We start from the raw sequence: 21,979 nt of genomic DNA, 5'->3' as shown, positions 1-21,979 counted from the left end.
GTTCTGAGCACGGCAGCCAAACGAGCGGCTCTATGGCTGCTCCGCAAGGCTGACTCCGGTTTCTGTCTGGCCTTCTCTGCGAGGGGTGAAATTTACACGGCTTGTGAACAGGTGCAGAAATCTCTGCCGAAACAATCCTTCAACTGAATGGATCACACTTAATTAAGCTGGGAGGTTTGTGGCAGAATGAGTTATGGTTCCCTCTCATGCATGGAGAATGATGCCGCTTAACCCTGTCTGGACAAGGCGTCCCTCTATGCAGGCAGAAGTCAGTGCTGAATACTGAGCATTGCTTGGGAGAGGATTTTACATTTTTTTATTTCCATCTATTTACTCATTCGGCACGTTTTACTAACTTTTTATTTTCACTTCCCATTTTTTCCTTTCTTTCCATTTCATTTACCTGTTTTCAGTGTCTTCCCTTCATCCTCTTTCGTCTGTCCCTCTTCCCTCTCTTAGGATCGTCACACTTGCATTCCTGACACTGGCGACGGGCTCGCTTTTCAAGGCAGAGATATGCTCACCTGCTTCTACGACGTTGCTCCCTCCTGGTTGGGTGAGTGAGGCATCACTCCTTTGCCCATGAGTGACATTCTGCTGCATTTCTGCCAGTGAGGGAGAGAACCGCACCCATTCATCCAGGGAGGGAGAACCGCACCCATTCATCCAGGGAGGGAGAGAACCGCACCCATTCATCCAGCGAGGGAGAGAACCGCACCCATTCATCCAGGGAGGGAGAGAACCGCACCCATTCATCCAGGGAGGGAGAGAACCGCACCCATTCATCCAGCGAGGGAGAGAACCGCACCCATTCATCCAGCGAGGGAGAGAACCGCACCCATTCATCCAGCGAGGGAGAGAACCGCACCCATTCATCCAGCGAGGGAGAGAAACGCACCCATTCATCCAGGGAGGGAGAGAACCTCACCCATTCATCCAGCGAGGGAGAGAACCGCACCCATTCATCCAGCGAGGGAGAGAACCGCACCCATTCATCCAGCGAGGGAGAGAACCTCACTCATTCATCCAGCGAGGGAGAGAACCTCACCCATTCATCCAGCGAGGGAGAGAACCTCACTCATTCATCCAGCGAGGGAGAGAACCTCACCCATTCATCCAGCGAGGGAGAGAACCTCACTCATTCATCCAGCGAGGGAGAGAACCTCACCCATTCATCCAGCGAGGGAGAGAACCGCACCCATTCATCAAGCGAGGGAGAGAACCTCACTCATTCATCCAGCGAGGGAGAGAACCTCACCCATTCATCCAGCGAGGGAGAGAACCGCACCCATTCATCCAGCGAGGGAGAGAACCGCACCCATTCATCCAGCGAGGGAGAGAACCGCACCCATTCATCCAGCGAGGGAGAGAACCGCACCCATTCATCCAGCGAGGGAGAGAACCGCACCCATTCATCCAGGGAGGGAGAGAACCGCACCCATTCATCCAGCGAGGGAGAGAACCGCACCCATTCATCCAGCGAGGGAGAGAACCGCACCCATTCATCCAGCGAGGGAGAGAACCGCACCCATTCATCCAGCGAGGGAGAGAACCGCACCCATTCATCCAGCGAGGGAGAGAACCGCACCCATTCATCCAGCGAGGGAGAGAACCGCACCCATTCATCCAGCGAGGGAGAGAACCGCACCCATTCATCCAGGGAGGGAGAGAACCGCACCCATTCATCCAGGGAGGGAGAGAACCGCACCCATTCATCCAGGGAGGGAGAGAACCGCACCCATTCATCCAGGGAGGGAGAGAACCGCGCCCATTCATCCAGGGAGGGAGAGAACCGCGCCCATTCATCCAGCGAGGGAGAGAACCGCGCCCATTCATCCAGCGAGGGAGAGAACCGCGCCCATTCATCCAGCGAGGGAGAGAACCGCGCCCATTCATCCAGCGAGGGAGAGAACCTCGCCCATTCATCCAGCGAGGGAGAGAACCGCACCCATTCTCCAGCGAGGGAGAGAACCGCACCCATTCATCCAGCGAGGGAGAGAACCGCACCCATTCATCCAGCGAGGGAGAGAAACGCACCCATTCATCCAGGGAGGGAGAGAACCTCACCCATTCATCCAGCGAGGGAGAGAACCGCACCCATTCATCCAGCGAGGGAGAGAACCGCACCCATTCATCAAGCGAGGGAGAGAACCTCACTCATTCATCCAGCGAGAGAGAGAACCTCACCCATTCATCCAGCGAGGGAGAGAACCGCACCCATTCATCCAGCGAGGGAGAGAACCGCACCCATTCATCCAGCGAGGGAGAGAACCGCACCCATTCATCCAGCGAGGGAGAGAACCTCACCCATTCATCCAGCGAGGGAGAGAACCGCACCCATTCATCCAGCGAGGGAGAGAACCGCACCCATTCATCCAGCGAGGGAGAGAACCGCACCCATTCATCCAGGGAGGGAGAGAACCGCACCCATTCATCCAGCGAGGGAGAGAACCGCGCCCATTCATCCAGGGAGGGAGAGAACCGCGCCCATTCATCCAGCGAGGGAGAGAACCGCGCCCATTCATCCAGCGAGGGAGAGAACCGCGCCCATTCATCCAGCGAGGGAGAGAACCGCGCCCATTCATCCAGCGAGGGAGAGAACCGCGCCCATTCATCCAGCGAGGGAGAGAACCGCGCCCATTCATCCAGCGAGGGAGAGAACCGCACCCATTCATCCAGCGAGGGAGAGAACCGCACCCATTCATCCAGCGAGGGAGAGAACCGCACCCATTCATCCAGGGAGGGAGAGAACCGCGCCCATTCATCCAGGGAGGGAGAGAACCGCGCCCATTCATCCAGGGAGGGAGAGAACCGCGCCCATTCATCCAGGGAGGGAGAGAACCGCGCCCATTCATCCAGGGAGGGAGAGAACCGCGCCCATTCATCCAGGGAGGGAGAGAACCGCGCCCATTCATCCAGCGAGGGAGAGAACCGCGCCCATTCATCCAGCGAGGGAGAGAACCGCGCCCATTCATCCAGCGAGGGAGAGAACCTCGCCCATTCATCCAGCGAGGGAGAGAACCTCGCCCATTCATCCAGCGAGGGAGCGGCACCTTAAAAAGTAGATTTTTTTTCTTCACTTTGAGCGATCTTTCCACTGGAGAGTATTCACCAAGGACAGGCTCTTATAAGTGTGCTGTGGGTGTTAGTCATTGGATCCTTTACGGCCCCTTTCCCTCCCTGCTGTAAAGGGTTAATTCACCTTGACCAAAAAACTGGCTGTACATGTAAGGGGCGGCTGTCGATAAAAATGTAAACTGTGCAGCACTGACTAAAGTCGAATAATGCCCTTGCTCTATAGGTGTAGACCAGAGCTTGACAAATTTACTTTGAATCTAGGAGCCAGGTAAAAAGTTAGGAGCCAGTTTTTTTATATCAGCTGCCCAGTGCCCGGAATTGCATGTCAGTGGTGTCGGGCAATAGGAATTGCTCACGCCTGGTGCCAAACGAAAAAAAAACAAAACTTTTGTGAAAAAAAAAAAATATATTTTTTAGTTACATAGTTAGTCTGGCTGAAAAAAGACAAAAGTCCATCCAGTTCAACCATTAAAAAAAAAAAAAAAAAGTTATAATCCTATACCCACCATTGATCGAGAGGAAGGCAAAAAAACCCCAACAAAGCATGATCCAATTTGCTCCTGCAGGAAAAAAATTCCCTTCTGATCCCCCGAGAGGCAATCGGATATTCCCTGGATCAACTTTCCCTATAAATGTTATATCCAGTTATATTCTGTGTATCCAAGAAAGAATCCAGGACTTTCCTACAGCAATCCACTGAGCTGGCCACAACCAACTCTTGAGGGAGTCTATTCCACATTCTCACAGCTCTTACTGTGTTTCTGTTATAAAATGTTGCAAATAAGTAATTTTATTTCTTTCTCTGATGAGGCTGCACTGATGGGCACTGACAGCCTGCACTGATGGGCACTGATAGGCCCTACTGATGAGGAGGCACTGATGAGTTCTGTTACCTAACTCAAACCTATGTTTCCCTCTGTATAGGGGAGGGGGGTTGGTAAAAGGAACTGAAGCCATAGCCAGCTGCCCCACACTCCCCATCCACTCACCGGCAGTGAGAAAAGGGCGCCAGCTCAAGCCCACTGTGAAGGAGATGTCAGAGGTGGGCAGGCAGTGAGAACAAGCCAGGGAAGCCCTCAGTAAAAATGGCAGGAATGCTCATCACAGCCCTGCCTACCAGAGGAGGGCATCGGTTCCCACAAACGAGTGCTGGATCCTGCTCCAGCAGGCCACAAAGCCGTGGCCCCATTTATGGTCCACTCACACGTGGGGTGGCCACGTAGGGAGACCAAATCCAGGCCGCTGCTGCAGTGTAGCCTAGGCACCAGGCCGCAATTTCCAGTCGACCAGGCGCCTGAGATTTGTCGAACCCTTGTGTAGGTCATTTACATGCAGGGTTTGAACAAAATCATGGAAACACCAGGTAAAAGAACAAAATCGTTACCTAATATGGTGTTACCACCTTTGGTATCCAAATTGGCCTGAATTTTCCTGGGATTTGACAAATAAAAGTCTTGGATGGTAGATAATGGAATCTGGTTCCACTCTTCAAGCAAAAATAGTTCCAGTTCTTGCAGAGTTGCGGAGTACCAGCTTGAACCTTGTCCAACATTGACCATAGTGGCTCTATATTATTCAGGTCCGGTGACTGCAGCGCCCAGGAAAGGTGCAAGTCGTCTTCTGCATGCTCTTTAACACCTCGTTTGACAACACCAGCTGTGTGACTCGGAGCATTATCGTCTTGGTAGATGGCGCTGTCTTTGGGGAACAATGTCTGCACCATGGGGTGCACTTGGTCAGACAAAATTTGTACATAGTCGCTGGCAGTGACTCTACCTTTCAAGGTGGCGATGGGACCTGCAGAATATCAAGATATGGCTGACCAAACCATGATTGCACCGCCACCATGCTTCACTGTTGGCACAAGACAGTCCTTGCCATCAGCTTGGAAAGGTGTTTGCCACACGGAAACTTGTCTTGTGGTTGGGAACAGTGTGAAGCTCAATTCATTGGACTATATTCTAGTCTTCCATTGATTAATAGTTTGTGATTTATGAGTGTTACACCATTCTCGCCTCTTCTGAGCCTTAATATCGGTCACTAGTAGTTTAGCAATTGCAGCTCGCCCCTGACAAAAAAAATGGATGTTAACGGATGAAAAACAGATGTAAACTGATCTGTTTTTGCTTGGAATAAATGTGACTGAACTGATAAAAAAAAAAATGGAACGCCCATGTGAAAAAATGGAACGCCCATGTGAAAGAGGCCTTAAAGAACAAATTTCAAGGAGTGGAAACTGCATTTATTTTTCAATATATTCCCCTGCTACATTTATACACTTATCCCAGCCTTTAACTAATGCCTGGAAAGTTTCGGCATGGCAAGATTTTTCAGTACGCCTGAACCATCCTAGGACAGCCCTCTTCACGTTGACGTCATTGTGCTCACCGCCACCACAGAAAGATTTGTCTGCAATTTCACGACAGGTTATGGATCGATTAGATCAGGCTTTCGCGCGCTGGATGTTCACAGGAATGACTGTTCTAGGTTGGGAACCACCATGGCTGAGATCATCACTGACAGCTGGATGGCCATCTTTGAAACATCTCAAATGGCTTATTGCGGCTGAGCTTCTCATCCCCGTACTGTGCTTGAAGTCTTCAGTAGATATCTGCAGGTTTTACATCTTCGTTCACAAGAAACATCACCACACGTTGCTCCAGGCACGCACTAACACTGTTGTCTGCCATCTTGATTGACGTTCTCTGGACTGGTCCGCTACGTGCGCCACCTATCAGTAATAGGACACACTTGCCACTTACTACTGCATGTAGTACCACCATACTGGCATCCCATTGTATACTTGTATAATTAGGTCCCGTTTGACTTGAACTCCCCTCATAAATCTAATTAGGGTACAGTGTTGCATAATTTAGTAATTGGCGGTCATACTATCGCAGGGCTGAAAACTGAAAAATGGCCTGGTAATGAAGGAGTTTTACAGGCTGGTACTCAACTGACAACGCTTCTTAACCAATTCAATACCGGGCAATTTTACACCTTCCTGCCCAGGCCAGTTTTCAGGTTTAAGCGCTCTCACACTTTGAATGACAATTGCGCGGTCATACAACATTGTACCCAAACTAAAATTTTAGCATTTTCTTCACACAACTAGAGCTTTCTTTTGGTGGTATTTAATCACCGCTGGGGTTTTTATTGTTTGCTAAATTAACAAAAAAAGACCAAACATTTTGATAAAAACACACGTTTTTCTTTGTTTCTGTTATAAAAGTTTGTAAATAAATAAGTGTTCTTCATAAATTTAGGCCGAGATGTATTCTGCTACATGTCTTTGGTGAAAATAACCCAAATTAGGATGTATTTTTTAGTTTGTAGGAAAGTTATAGAGTTCACAAACTATGGTATAGATCTGAAAATTGATCAATCCTGAAGTACTGACAGCCAATCTAATTTCTTGAGGTCCAAGAATGTCAGAACAGTACAGATATCCCCCAAATGTCAGGACAGTACAGATATCCCCCAAATGTCAGAATAGTATAGATATCCCCCAAATGTCAGGACAGTACAGATATCCCCCAAATGTCAGGACAGTACAGATATCCCCCAAATGTCAGGACAGTACAGATATCCCCCAAATGTCAGGACAGTACAGATATCCCCCAAATGACACCTTTTTGCAGAGTAGACAGTCTGACGTACTTCATAAGAGGCATGGCGAGTTTTTTGAAGTTGTATTTTTTTTGTCATTTTTCGGAAAATTTAAAAAATTAATTTCACTATTTTTTTTTTACATACTGTCACCAGTGCAGTACAGCGTCATCATATAACTGGCATGGCGGTGATCAGGGACACTGACTGGTGACAGTATGAAAAAAAAAAATTACTTTGCTATAAGCAAGCGTTTACCTGAATGACATCGATTCATTCAGGTTTTTTTTTTTTTTTTTTTTGTGCTTAGCTGTGATTTGGCCTGTGATATGTGACCTGCTGTGACCATTCACAGCTAGGCACTAGTATACAATGGATGGCATGAATGAAGCCATCCATTGTATACAACTGTCATGTGACCTGCTGTGATTGGTCACAGCAGGTCACATGGTACCGGCAACGGGGGCCCATACTCAGATCTGTCATCGGCCGTGTCCGAGGTACACGGCCGGTGACAGATCGCGCCGCTGCGCGGCTCTGCAGGAGCGCAATCTGCGCATGTGCGGGAGCTGATGATATTTGCCGGCCGCCATTTGGCCATAAGGCGAGCGGCAAATGGTTAAGCAGCCTATAGATGACATGATTTTCTTTCTTTCCACCACAGGTGCAAGGAAAGAACATTGCTGGATTCCCCCATCAGCAGAGTCATTTTTGATGGGGGAATCCCTCCTGCAGAGCTATTGTGTTCTGCCAGTGGGGAGCCTTCCCTGACAGCAGAAAACAATGATCACTGCTAGTGGCTATAGCCTCCGGCAATAATTACATACAAAGACTTCAACAGGCTGGTTGTACTGAAGTCGATTGACTTCAGTACAGCTAGCCTTCCCCATAGATGGATCGAATCTCAGTTGGTTCAGCAGTACATACAGCAAGTAGGTTATCTAGCACATAAATTCTGGATTGGCTTTTCCAGTATTTCAGCACAGAGGGCTGTTAGTTATAGCAGGCAGTCAAAATTCATGTTATACTTACAGTTTGTTATGAACTCGGTGTAGAGATATTCCCCCTGAGGTCATCACAGAGGACAAGGGGGCGCTCTTTACGTCTGGAGGAAAAGCGATTTAATCTCCAAACATGGAAAGGTTTCTTCACAGTAAGAGCTGTGAAAATGTGGAATAGACTCCCTCAAGAGTTGGTTGTGGCCAGCTCAGTGGATTGCTGTAGGAAAGTCCTGGATTCTTTCTTGGATACACAGAATATAACTGGATATAACATTTATAGGTAAAGTTGATCCAGGGAATATCCGATTGCCTCTCGGGGGATCAGGAAGGAATTTTGTCCCTGCAGGAGCAAATTGGATCGTGCTTTGCTGGGTTTTTGTGCCTTCCTCTGGATCAACTGTGGGTGTAGGATTATAACTTTTTTTTTTTTTAATGGTTGAACTGGATGGACTTTTGTCTTTTTTCAGCCAGACTAATTATGAAACTCCTGCATTTTACAATACATACCGAATAAGCGCCAAATATTGATATATTCACTTATATTATTCACTTTGTTTTACAGAAACCAGGAAGCCGATGCCAAGAAGCTCAAAGGTGAAGATGAAGATTTCAGCGTCTCTCACCTGGCTGATGGCAATGTCACTTCAGTAAGGAGAAAGGGTTTCCTAATGATGTTTTATTATTCCAAGAGCGTCTTGAAGTCACATGCTAACATTGACATATATTGTCCAGCTTGGGCGCCCTATGTTTTCACCCACAGATTATTATCATTATACAGGATTTATATCGCACCAACAGTTTGCTCAGCGCTTTACAATAAAATGGGAGACAATACAGCAACAATACAGTTCAATACAAGAGGGTTAGGAGAACCTGATCCTTGGAGCTTACAATCTAAGAGGGAGGAGCTGGTGGTGCAAAAGGTAGTAACTGTGGGGGATGGACTGGTAGGAAGAGTATAAGATTCCATTATTAGCTGAGGGCAGGATAGGCTTCCCTGAAGAGAGAGGTTTTCAGAGATCGCCTAAAAGTGGGCAGAGTAGGCGATAGTCTGATAGATTGGGGTAGAGAGTTCCAGAGGATGGGGGAGGCTCTGGAGACGAGCATAGGAGAAGGAGACAAGGGAGCTAGAGAGCAGGAGGTCGTGGGAGGAGCGGAGAGGACGGTTTGGGTGATATTTGGAGACAAGATTGGTGATGAAATTGGGGACAGAGTAATAAGTGATTGTTAATGCTTTGAATTTTATTGGTTGGGCAATGGGAAGCCAGTGGAGGGATCGGCAGAGAGGACTGGAGGACACTGCGTGGAGGCCAGTGAAGGGATTGTCAGAGAGGGGTGGAGGCCAGTGGAGGGATTGGCAGAGAGGGATGGAGGACACTGAGTGGAGGCCAGTGGAGGGATTGGCAAAGAGGGGAGGAGGACACTGAATGGAGGCCAGTGGAGGGATTGGCAGAGAGGGATGGAGGACATCTGAGTGGAGGCCAGTGGAGGGATTGGCAGAGAGGGGTGGAGGACACTGAGTGGAGGCCAGTGGAGGGATTGGCAGAGAGGGGTGAAGGACACTGAGTGGAGGTCAGTGGAGGGATTGGCAGAGAGGGATGACAGATACAGAACGGTTAGTAAGGTGGATGAGTCTGGCAGCAGCATTCATGATAGACTGAAGAGGGGATAGCCTGCGATGAGGTCGGCCAATAAGGAGGGAGTTGCAATAGTCAAGGCGAGAGATCAGATTCAAACTCCCTCCCTGCTATACACCTTTCCAGTAAACTTTGTAAAAAAACAGGGTTTTTGAATTCTCTTATATTGCAATACATATCCTGTATAAAATTAAAAGTCAGCAGGTACAAAAATTGTCCAGTTCTGTCCCCACCAGGGCTATTTTTTCACCAGTCTTTGGATCCCCAGTGCCACCATCTTGGCTGTGGGAACCGGCTGTGACTTCCTGCTATTTCACGGCCGGCTCCCCACTGCGTGTGTGCAGGATCATCGCTGCGCTGTCAGGTTGGTCCTGTAGACTCCTTTTCCAATCGCAATTCTCTACACGCTCGTTCCTGAAGATGGCTGTTCAGTATTGATGGGTGCTGCAGTGACAACAGAATGGGAACCATAGACACTCAATGTGAAGAAATGTCACCAGCACAGCAAGGATTTATCAAACGGATTCAAAGCTTTATTTCATGGTCACACGGAAACATTGCTTTTCTGTATGTACCATGTGACTGCGAAATAAAGCCTTGGACCCATTTGAGGAGTCCCTGGTGTGCTGGTGACATTTCTTCGCTTTGCTTCATATGCCACAGGAGTTTGCAGGGGGTGGGTCAGACTTATGTATTTCCTGTCTGGGTGAGGATTGTGTAAATGGGGCTGGTACTTGTATGAAAAAGGTAATCGGTCCATAAAAAAATCAAATATGTTATTGAAGGAGGAAAAGCGGATTAGCTGTACATTCACTTTTAACTACTTCAAGTCCAGACACTTTCCCCCCCTTCCAGTCCGGACACTTTCCCCCCCTTCCAGTCCGGACACTTTCCCCCCCTTCCAGTCCGGACACTTTCCCCCCCTTCCAGTCCGGACACTTTCCCCCCCTTCCAGTCCGGACACTTTCCCCCCCTTCCAGTCCGGACACTTTCCCCCCCTTCATGTCCGGACACTTTCACCCCCTTCCTGCCCAGGCCAATTTTCAGCTTTCAGCGCTATCACACTTTGAATGACAATTGTGCGGTCATGCAACACTTGTACCCATATGAATTTTTTATCATTTTTTTGAGACAGATAAAGCTTTATTTTGGTGGTATTTATTCACCGCTGGGATTTTTATTTTTTTTTGCTATATAAATGAAAAGTCCAAAAATTTTGAAAAAAAAGTGTTTTTCTTATAAAATTTTGCAAATAAATAATATTTCATCATGAATCTTGGCCAAAATGTATTCAGTTATCTTTTTAGTAAAAAAAAAAAATAACCCAAATTCGTTTATAACCAAAAATTATAATTTTGAAATTTTTTTTTACATTTTTATTTATTTTTTTTATATTTTTTTTTTCTTCTACATACTGTCACCCTAGCAGTAAAGTGTCACCATGGTGACACTGTGCTACTTGTGGGGGGTGATGAAGATATTTTTTTTTACACTGATTGCTTTTACACCCATAAAGGCTGTAAAAGCAATAATTTCTTCTCTCTGGCTGCTTTCTTGCAGCCATTGAGAAATACTGTGTGAGCTGTGATTGGTCACAGCTTGTCACATGGTACAAGGCTGATGTGAATAGCCTTGTACCATGTGACCTCTGTGATCATTCACAGATTTCACACGTAGTAAGCAATAATGTCACAAGTGACATCTTGCTTACTACTTTGCATGTGATCACTGATTGGCCAATCAGCAATCACATGATCGGGACCTCACACAGAGGTCCAATCCGACGATCGGTGTTTCACTGTGTCCGGAGAACACAGCGGGCACCGGAGGGCGGTGCTGCGCGCTCCCATGGAGCGTGCACAGTCCAAGATGGCGGGCGCCGTTTATGAACAGCAACCCGGCCCTGGACTGCCACCGTCTGGCCATTTATATACAGCGGCCGGACGGCAAGTGGTTAAGTGAAGGTCTGCTTTAAAGTAACCATCCTGTCAGTGTGATATAATGTATTGTAAAATGTCTTTTATGTGTAGCTTGTAATGATCTATATACACCAAGCTGGCACTTATCTAAAATAGTAGACTCTCTAGTAATGATTGGTAGCCTGAGACCATGTGATCGAGGCTGCCTAGGCTGGGGTTCGTTTTGATTCATGTCATGTTTATTGAAAATGACAATGTGATTTGGTAATGCTGACACGTGTGCTATTGGTTCAGATTTGCATGGGTATAGAAAAGAATCACCCCCTTTAAAATAATCACATTTTGTTGCTTTGCTGCCTGAAATGAAGACAGACACGGTTTTTGTTTTATCCAGCTGTATTCACATCTAAGTGAAAGATAGAGCACCAACATGTCAGAAAAAAAATGAAAATTAAAATCACTGTTGTTGAAAAAGGATCACCGCCCCACTAAAAATGACTTGTAAACTCAATCAGGTGTAGCTCATCACCTTCTCATTGGCACACAAAGTCATTTGACTTTCAGCTGTGGTTGTTTTGATTAGCTCAGCATGAAAATAGATTTCCTGGAGCATTTCTGTCCCTGGTAGTGCTACTGAAGCAAACAATCAACTAGGTGTGGCCAGGCACTATCAAAAGATATCTGGGATAAAGTTGTGGACAGGCACAAGGCAGGAGATGGAGCCCAAAAAATTCCAAAGGCTTCATCAATGCCCAGAAGCAGAGTGAAGTCTGTTATGAAGAAGTGGAAGGTATTTGGTAGAACACAGACCCTCCCTGAATCAGGCGTTGCTCCAAACTGGATGGAAGAGCCAGGAGGAAACTGGTCAGAGAGGCTTCCAAGAGGCCTACAGCTACTCTGAAGCCGTGTCAGGAATTGATGACAAAGAGTGGTCATTGTGTGACACCAATATCACAAATCCTCCACAAATGTGGCTTGTATGGGAGGGGTGCAAGAAAAAGCCGCTCCTCAAGAAAGGCCACATGTAGTCACCACTGAGCTTTGCCAAAACGCACCTTGAAGATTCTGAGGCTGCATGGAACAAGGTGTTCTGGTCTGATGAGAGTGAAATTGAATGTTTTGGCCTCAACTCTAAATATGTCTGGCGGAAATCCAATCCATCTCACCATCCAAATCCCACCATTCCTACAGTAAAGCGTGGGGGGGGGGGGAATACCCTGTTATGGAGGGGAGGGGGGAATACCCTGTTATGGAGGGGAGGGGGGAATACCCTGTTATGGGGGGGGGGGGAGATACCTTGTTATGGAGGGGAGGGGGGGAATACCTTGTTATGGAGGGGAGGGGGGGAATACCTTGTTATGGAGGGGAGGGGGGGAATACCTTGTTATGGAGGGGAGGGGGGAATGCCTTGTTATAGAGGGGAGGGGGAATGCCTTGTTATGGAGGGGAGGGGGAATGCCTTGTTATGGGGGGGGGGGGGAATACCCTGTTATGGAGGGGAGGGGGGAATGCCTTGTTATGGGGGGGGGGGGGAATACCCTGTTATGGAGGGGAGCAGGGAATGCCTTGTTATGGGGGGGAGGGGCAATACCCTGTTATGGAGGGGAGCAGGGAATGCCTTGTTATGGAGGGGGGAATGCCTTGTTATGGAGGGGGGGGATACCCTGTTATGGAGGAAAGCAGGGAATGCCTTGTTATGGAGGAAGGAATGCCTTGTTATGGGGGGGAGGGGGGAATACCCTGTTATGTGGGGGGGAATACCCTGTTATGGGGGGTTCTCTGCAGCAGGGACTGGAGCACTTGTCAGAATTGAAGGAAAATGGACAGGGCAAAATACCATCAAATTCCTGAGGAAAATCTGCTGCCTTCTGCCAGACAGTTGTCAATGGGAAGAAGGGTTACCTTCCAACATGACAATGAGCCAAAGCACACAGCACCCCCAGTGGTTGGAGGAGGAGAAGGTGAATGTCCTTGCATGGCCTAGTCAGAGCCCGGACTTAAATCCCATTGAGGATCTGTGGAATGACTTGAAGACTGCAGTCCACAAACGGTCGCCATCAAATGCAACTGAACTCGAGCCGTTCTGCAAAGAAAAGCGGGCAAATATTGAGAAGTCTAGATGTGCAAAGTTAGTAGAGACAAATCCCAACAGACTAAAGGCTGGAATTAAAGTTCAACAAAGTACTGACACAAGGAGGTGGTCCTTTTTCCCACTCAGTGATTCTGTTTTTGAATTTAAAAAAAAAAATTCTGACATGTTGGTGTTATATTTTTCACTTGGATGTTATAAGTTGCACTGGATATATACAGCTGGATAAAACAAAAACTGTGTCTGTCTTCATTTCAGGCTGCAAAGCAACAAAAGGTGATTATTATAAAGGGTGGGGGATTCTTTTCTATATCCGCTGTATTTTCTAGGGATGCACCGACATATGAGCCACCGAACATTATTGTCCGAAGAATGTGGTTATTGGCGTGGTGCCGATAGTGGCCTCCGAAAATAGTAAAGCTAATGCTCCTGGGTTAGCCCTGCCTCTCCTACAAACTTAGCCCTCCGGCTCGCCCTTCTAGTGCACGTCTGGCAGCCAACAGCCCGCTGATTTTACTTTCTAGGCAGCCTGAGCCACGCTGTCTTGGTCATCCCGTCGTCTGTTTGGCTGGGGCCATTCAAGCCGACTGGCGATTGGCTGGGCACCGTCAGGGCTGTCTAGTCCTCTGTTTTCCATCGCGGTCAGGCTGGGGATGCTGCGCAGCCTCCATAATGTCATAGAGCTCACTGAAAGCGGCCTGTGGGCTCTGGCCAGGCCTAGGGATCACCTGCAGGGGGAAAGGGGGGGGAAGCACGGTGCCGGAGATAAGTGCGCAGCTCAGCCAGGACACTGACTGGTGTGTGTGGGAGGGGGAGCATATCGGGCCCCATCCAGGGTATATGTGCTGTCCTATCCCCAGGCTTCATCCACACTGACCCCCGAGATCAGTCCCTCCCTGTTCTGATACCCAGACCACAAGAGTCATCCCCATCCTGACATCCAGACCAGAGGAGTCATCCCCATCCTGACACCCAGACCAGAGGAGTCATCCCCATCCTGACACCCAGGCCAGAGGAGTCATCCCCATCCTGACACCCAGACCACAGGAGTCATCCCCATCCTGACACCCAGACCAGAGGAGTCATCCCCATCCTGACACCCAGACCAGAGGAGTCATCCCCATCCCGACACCCAGACCAGAGGAGTCATCCCCATCCCGACACCCAGACCAGAGGAGTCATCCCCATCCCGACACCCAGACCAGAGGAGTCATCCCCATCCCGACACCCAGGCCAGAGGAGTCATCCCCATCCTGACACCCAGGCCAGAGGAGTCATCCCCATCCTGACACCCAGGCCAGAGGAGTCATCCCCATCCTGACACCCAGGCCAGAGGAGTCATCCCCATCCTGACACCCAGGCCAGAGGAGTCATCCCCATCCTGACACCCAGGCCAGAGGAGTCATCCCCATCCTGACACCCAGGCCAGAGGAGTCATCCCCATCCCGACACCCAGACCAGAGGAGTCATCCCCATCCCGACACCCAGACCAGAGGAGTCATCCCCATCCCGACACCCAGACCAGAGGAGTCATCCCCATCCCGACACCCAGACCAGAGGAGTCATCCCCATCCCGACACCCAGACCAGAGGAGTCATCCCCATCCCGACACCCAGACCAGAGGAGTCATCCCCATCCCGACACCCAGACCAGAGGAGTCATCCCCATCCCGACACCCAGACCAGAGGAGTCATCCCCATCCCGACACCCAGACCAGAGGAGTCATCCCCATCCCGACACCCAGACCAGAGGAGTCATCCCCATCCCGACACCCAGACCAGAGGAGTCATCCCCATCCCGACACCCAGACCAGAGGAGTCATCCCCATCCCGACACCCAGACCAGAGGAGTCATCCCCATCCCGACACCCAGACCAGAGGAGTCATCCCCATCCCGACACCCAGACCAGAGGAGTCATCCCCATCCCGACACCCAGACCAGAGGAGTCATCCCCATCCCGACACCCAGACCAGAGGAGTCATCCCCATCCCGACACCCAGACCAGAGGAGTCATCCCCATCCCGACACCCAGACCAGAGGAGTCATCCCCATCCCGACACCCAGACCAAGATCCAGTGGAGTCATTTCCATCCCTGCACATTTAAGTTTTCAGCCAAGTGCATCCTGAATTTTCGGTTTCAGTTACGAAATCAGAATTTTCATTTCAGTGCAGTACTAGTATTTGCATTCTGTTTGTGTGTTCACTTTTACTACTTTATCCGCTTAGGACAGACCCGTACATCCTCAGGTAGAAGTGGCTATACTGGGAAGATGGCTGCAGCTATCATCCCGGTACCAAAATATCCAGCAAGGGATAAGCTTTTCTATAGAAGTGATCAGAGCGGCTCTACAGCCATGGGATCAATCCTATAGGGCACAGAAGGGGACCCACCTGCATCGGGCTGACTGAAGGAGACCTTGCTTTTGAAAATAATGACTGAAGACATTTTATTTGTGATGATCAGTTAGCCTCTTGTTTCAGGTGGGCAGTGTGAATCCGGTGGAAGACTTCCAGGCTTTGGTCAGGCAGAAAAACATGAACTTCCAGGACGGTGAGTTACTTCTATGTATGGGATAAATGCACTCTTCATACAATTGTCCTTGAACCCCTTCCCTGCCGGGCACTTCTACCCCCTTGGTTCCCAGACCAATTTTCAGCTTTCAGCGCTGTTGCACTTTGAATGACAATTGCGCTGTCATGCAACACTGTACCCATATCATATAAACAAAAAAAGAGCAAAGCATTTGAAAAAAAAAAAGTTTTTTTTTTGTTTCTATTATAAAATTTTGCAAACAGGTAATTTTTCTCTGTCACTGATGTGCGTTGATGAGGTTGCACTGATAGGCAGCACAGATGGGCACTGAGTGGCGGCACGGATAGGTGGCACTGCTGGGCACTGGTGGGTGGCACTGCTGGGCACAGGTTGGTGGCACTACTAGGCACTGCTGGGCACTTGTGGGTGGCACTACTAGGCACTGCTGGGCACTTGTGGGTGGCACTACTAGGCACTGCTGGGCACTTGTGGGTGGCACTGCTGGGCACAGGTTAGTGGCACTACTAGGCACTGGTGGGTGGCACTGCTGGGCACAGGTTGGGTGCACGGCTGGGCACTGGTGGGCGGCACTGCTGGGCACAGGTTGGTGGCACTACTAGGCACTGCTGGGCACTTGTGGGTGGCACTACTAGGCACTGCTGGGCACTTGTGGGTGGCACTGCTGGGCACAGGTTAGTGGCACTACTAGGCACTGGTGGGTGGCACTGCTGGGCACAGGTTGGGTGCACGGCTGGGCACTGGTGGGCGTCACTGCTGGGCACTGGTGGGCGTCACTGCTGGGCACTGGTGGGCGTCACTGCTGGGCACTGGTGGGCGTCACTGCTGGGCACTTGTGGGCGTCACTGCTGGGCACTGGTGGGCAGCACTGCTGGGCACTGATCATCAGCGCACTGATGATCGGTGCCGTTCCGTCTTCTGACAATTGCCGGTTATCGGCAGTACTTTCCTCTCGGTGTGACAGCGTGAGGAAAATGCAGCCAATAACCGGTAACTGATTTTACCTGGTGATCTGCTGTGTCATTGGACACAGCTGATCACATGGTAAAAGGCTGCTCTGGTTGGCCTTTTACCACATCATGTGATCAGCTGTGTCCGTAGGATACTGCGATCACGGAGATTGCCGAGTGCAAGCGAGGGCGCGTTCTGGGAGGACGTCATATGATGCCCTCCCACAACTGGACAACCGCACTGTAGCCATCATTCGGCTATAACGCGGATCGCAAGAGGTTAATCAATTCCCTGCGAGTGCCGCCCCACCTGGACAAACATTTCCCTTTTCCTCCTTGATCTGGTGATCTTCACTGTGCAGTTCTGCCTAGGGCCATACAGCTTTTACAGCAAAGTCATCCTCCCCGGGTCCCCCTCCCAGTGTACATGTGTACCGGTGCCCCATTTGTTCCTGTGGGTGAGTTGTACTTGTGACAGCCTCCTGTGATCCAGCAGAGTACAGCTTACCCATTTTCACTACAAAAATGGACATTTTTGCTAAAAGATCTATGGTTTGAACATTGAAGATCAAGGATTGAGAAAGGAGGTACAAATGTACCAAAGATGCAGTTCATATTTGTGCATGAAAGGGGGGGGGATCATTACCTATATAGGCTTCACTATTCCTCTCCCAGTGCACTTCTGTCAGCCTGTTCAGGGGTTGATTTCTGAAAGGCAAATAGACTGTGCACTCTGCAGTTGCTCCAGAGCTTAGTAAATGAGGTAAAGCTTCACTTGGGAAAGGATACCCAATCACGTGCAAGGAAAAAAAAAAAAAAAACATTTTGCTTGTACATGATTGGATGAGGGAAGTCAGAGCTTCCTCTCATTTATTAAGCTCAGGAGCAACTGCACCTTGTAGAGTGCAACAGCACTTGCAAAGTACACAGTCTGTTTGCCTTTAGTAAATCAACCCCATAATAGCTAAAGCTGACCATACACTGAAAAATTCGTCCAACCTAGCCAGGAGTGTGTGGTCAGTAGTTGATCTGTTGAAGGGCAATAAAAAAGGAAAATAAAAAAAGGGTTCAAAAATCAACTCGCCAGCCACCTTGCCAACATTCAAATTATCCTGTCTAACAGTATGCGTTAAAAACAGGGGTTTAGTTAGCACACATTTGCAAATACATACGTAAGCCACAGAGCCACGTCACGGCACCCTGGTATTCTGTGGTCCTAACTCTACAAATTTGAGAGCCCCCATAGTAGAGGCACTTGCATTTAACCACTTCCAGTCCGGACACTTTCCCCCCCTTCCAGTCCGGACACTTTCCCCCCCTTCCAGTCCGGACACTTTCCCCCCCTTCCAGTCCGGACACTTCCCCCCCCTTCCAGTCCGGACACTTTCCCCCCCTTCCAGTCCGGACACTTTCACCCCCTTCCAGTCCGGACACTTTTACCCCCTTCCTGTCCAGGCCAATTTTCAGCTTTCAGCGCTATCACACTTTGAATGACAATTGCGCGGTCATGCAACACTGTAACCATATGAATTTTTTACCATTTTTTTGAGACAGATAAAACTTTATTTTGGTGGTATTTATTCACCGCTGGGATTTTTATTTTTTTTGCTATGTAAATGAAAACGTCCAAATATTTTGAAAAAAAGTGTTTTCCTTATAAAATTTTGCAAATAAATAATATTCCATCATAAATCTTGGCCGAAATGTATTCCGTTATCTTTTTAGTAAAAAAAAATAAAATAAGCCAAATTAGTTTATTACCAAAAATTATGATTTTTAAACATTTTTATTTACTTTTTTATTTTTTTTTTATATTTTTATGTATTTATTTTACATACTGTCACCCTAACAGTACAGTGTCACCTGTGACACTGTACTACTTGTGGGGGGTGATGAAGATTTTTTTTTTTTTTACACTGATTGCTTTTACACTCATATAGGATGTAAAAGCAATCACTTCTCTTTCTCTCTGTCTGCATTCTTGCAGCCATTGAGAACTACTGTGTGAGCTGTGATTGGTCACAGCTTGTCACATGGTACAAAGCTGTTGTGAATAGCCTTGTACCATGTGACCTCTGTGATCATTCACAGATTTCACACGTAGTAAGCAATGATGTCAGAAGTGACATCTTGCTTACTACTTTGCATGTGATCACTGATTGGCCAATCAGTGATCACATGATCGGGACCTCGTACAGAGGTCCCGTCCGACGATCGGTGTTTCACTGTGTCCAGAGGACACAGTGGGCACCGGATCGCGGAGCACGCACAAGCAGGGTGCGGGGAGGCCATTTATAAACGGCCACCCGACCCTGCAGTGCCACCGTCCAGCCGTTTATATACATGGGCCGGACGGGAAGTGGTTAAAGGATAGATCAAGGGAAGGTGCACATCAGGGAGCCCACCCCTCTTAAAGGTACAGGAGTGCAAAGGACACCCAGCATGTAGCACAATGGCAGCCAGGGCACCCACTCACCTCAAAATCAACAGTAAAGTAAAACATGGCACCCTCCCCAGTCTATAACTGGCTTATGAAGCAAGGACTACGTGAACCGGGCAACGCATGCGAAGGGACATGCTGGAAAACATTTCTCGATCAGTGGCTGCAGCCGCTGATCAATGTATCCTGCCAATGGTGAGTACCGCTGTCAGAATAAATTGTTTCAGGGTGAAACGGGGATTCCTGCATCCACATAGTTTGTAGGTAGATGAACCTTTTCTGTTTTTTTGTCGTTCAGCCCACAGGCTGAACTAAAAAAAATAACTAACAGTGTATGGCCAGCTTAAAGGGTTTGTTCACTTTTTCAGAAAAACATAAAAGGTGAACGAACACGTGTCCCCTACATGGCTTCTCTCAAACTGCCAACGGGACTTCTTATGGCTTTCTTTCAACAATGGCTTTCTTCTTTTTATTTTTTATTTTTCTTTGTGATGACAAAAAATTGACGTCTCTCCGAGGATCTTCTGCAGCTGTATGCAGCAGCAACTGGTCGAGCGCCGTGCCTCCAAAAATATAAAATACAGCCGCCTGGACTTTTTATTTTTATTTCATCAATGCCGGCAGGTGCTGGATGAGAGATGGATGTATGGTGGAGCTTGGCAGGGCTGAGGGTGTCATTCCTGAGATGTATGGTGATTACACAAGGTGAATGAGGCGACTTCACACTTTCCCAGCCTGATATACTGTGTCTGTTCTTGGTTTTCATTGTGTGTTGATGTGCCCAGTGTGTGTGCTTTATTGCTCAGTGCTGGGGAGAGACAGGGAGGCAGCCATGGGGGCGTCCCCAGACTTTCTGCCTTGTAGTATTGCACTCTAGTAAGAACTTTCTTCCACTGTCAACTCTCCTCCTCTGAAATGCTCTGTACTGCCGGAGGACTCCGCTCCTTCCTCTATAACTCTCCTCTCCTGGAATACTCTGCGCTGCTGGAGGACTCCGCTCCTTCCTCTATAACTCTCCTCTCCTGAAATACTCTGCGCTGCTGGAGGACTCCGCTCCTTCCTCTATAACTCTCCTCTCCTGGAATACTCTGCGCTGCTGGAGGACTCCGCTCCTTCCTCTATAACTCTCCTCTCCTGAAATACTCTGCGCTGCTGGAGGACTCCGCTCCTTCCTCTACAACTCTCCTCTCCTGAAATACTCTGCACTGCTGGAGGACTCCGCTCCTTCCTCTATAACTCTCCTCTCCTGAAATACTCTGCACTGCTGGAGGACTCCGCTCCTTCCTCTATAATTCTCCTCTCCTGAAATACTCTGCACTGCTGGAGGACTCTGCTCCTTCCTCTATAATTCTCCTCTCCTGAAATGCTCTGTGTCACGATCGCAGCGTCAGACCCCAGACCTTCTCACCGAACTCGTGACCAAAGGAATAACCGATCTACAACCGTGATGTGACGTGCGTAACAATGCCACACCCAGCTGCACCCTACACAGCGATTTCCAGCTAATGGATACCGATCGATGTGCCAGCAGCCTGAATCGATTGTTACTGGGTCAGGTTAATTACGCAATTAACCCCTTCACACTGCCAAGACCTCCTTTTTGATCAGAGAAAGAGGAAACTCGGCATTCAGCTATAACACTATGATGGTTGATATAATCGACTGCATAACCTGGTCATAATACAGACCTGTTATACAGAGGGTTAATACAAACAGTAGCGTCTCTTTAAAGGCAGGGATTTGTAAATTGCAATTAAGAGCTATAGAAACAGTTCAACACTTTCAGAAAGAGAGATTTATTACTAAAAGGGTCAAACATGTGCAATAAAAATTTTTACAGAGAAGATGTAAGTAAGATATATATATATATATATATATATATATATATATAGCACAGCAAAGAGATAACAGGGAGAAGTTAAAGGGTTAAGTTGTAAGCAGATCACGTTTCAGAGCGAAAGACACAGGTCTCCCCAGGTGGTATATTGATGTTAAAAATTGGAGATGTCTTCAACTTATTACTCTTAGGCTTGACAGCCTGCTTTAAAGTTTCCCAGCAGGGGGTGGTTCTGAAGTAAAAGACCAATCCCCTGTTTAGGGAGGGATCGTCAGGTGGAACCCTAAACTGGAGCACACATCTTTCATAATTCATATTCTGGTCCATAACTTTCCATCTGCACAAGCGACAGTTCACCCGCGGGTATAATATTATGCAGACAAGTCTGAGGATTATTTAGATATGAATTATAAAATTATATATTGCACGGTTCACGAGTTCTCTGTTTTGGCTTCCCTGATGGTCCGAGCTAAGCGAGTGACCCATCAAACTGTTTGCCAGCTCATTGGCCATCTGATGAGGTGTCCAGATTTTATGTAAGTCTCTCATATTTCAAGATATGAGACATAGGGGAAAAATTGATTTGAGAAGTGTTCATCTAATTCTGTCACCTATGCTGAGCTAGGTTTATTAGCTCAGAGTCCCTTCAACTCCTGGGAAGGCTCCTCTATCCCTTCACGAGGTGTGAAATTACACAGGTACTTTGGCCAGGGAGACTCCAGCTCTCTTGGGAAAGCTGGTCCTATCTCTTCCTAGGTGAGAAAGGGTACAGCTTTCACAGACATCTCGGCACCTAGCTAGAGATTTCGTTGCTGGCCAGTGACCAATGAACAGTACACACACACACTGGCCAAATTTCTCCTCTCA

The 21,979-nt window shown here is 48.3% G+C and overlaps 1 protein-coding gene across 1 annotated transcript in view; it reads left to right on the top strand.

The window, feature by feature from the left end:
- XRCC5 (X-ray repair cross complementing 5) overlaps positions 1-21,979 on the top strand; it is a 145,074-nt gene that overhangs the window by 99,459 nt on the left and 23,636 nt on the right. The window contains exons 15-16 of the mRNA XM_089659323.1: positions 8,251-8,335; positions 15,816-15,885. Coding sequence (XP_089515449.1) covers positions 8,251-8,335; positions 15,816-15,885 — 155 coding nt within the window. The remainder of the gene's footprint in view (positions 1-8,250; positions 8,336-15,815; positions 15,886-21,979) is intronic.

Source organism: Staurois parvus, unplaced genomic scaffold, assembly GCF_062004578.1.
Source record: "Staurois parvus isolate SC_StPar_1 unplaced genomic scaffold, SC_StPar_1.0 ptg001147l, whole genome shotgun sequence".
NCBI classification, from domain to species: domain Eukaryota; kingdom Metazoa; phylum Chordata; class Amphibia; order Anura; family Ranidae; genus Staurois; species Staurois parvus.
Note: the sequence above shows the minus strand (reverse complement) of the source record. Positions and strands in the feature narration are given on the sequence as shown.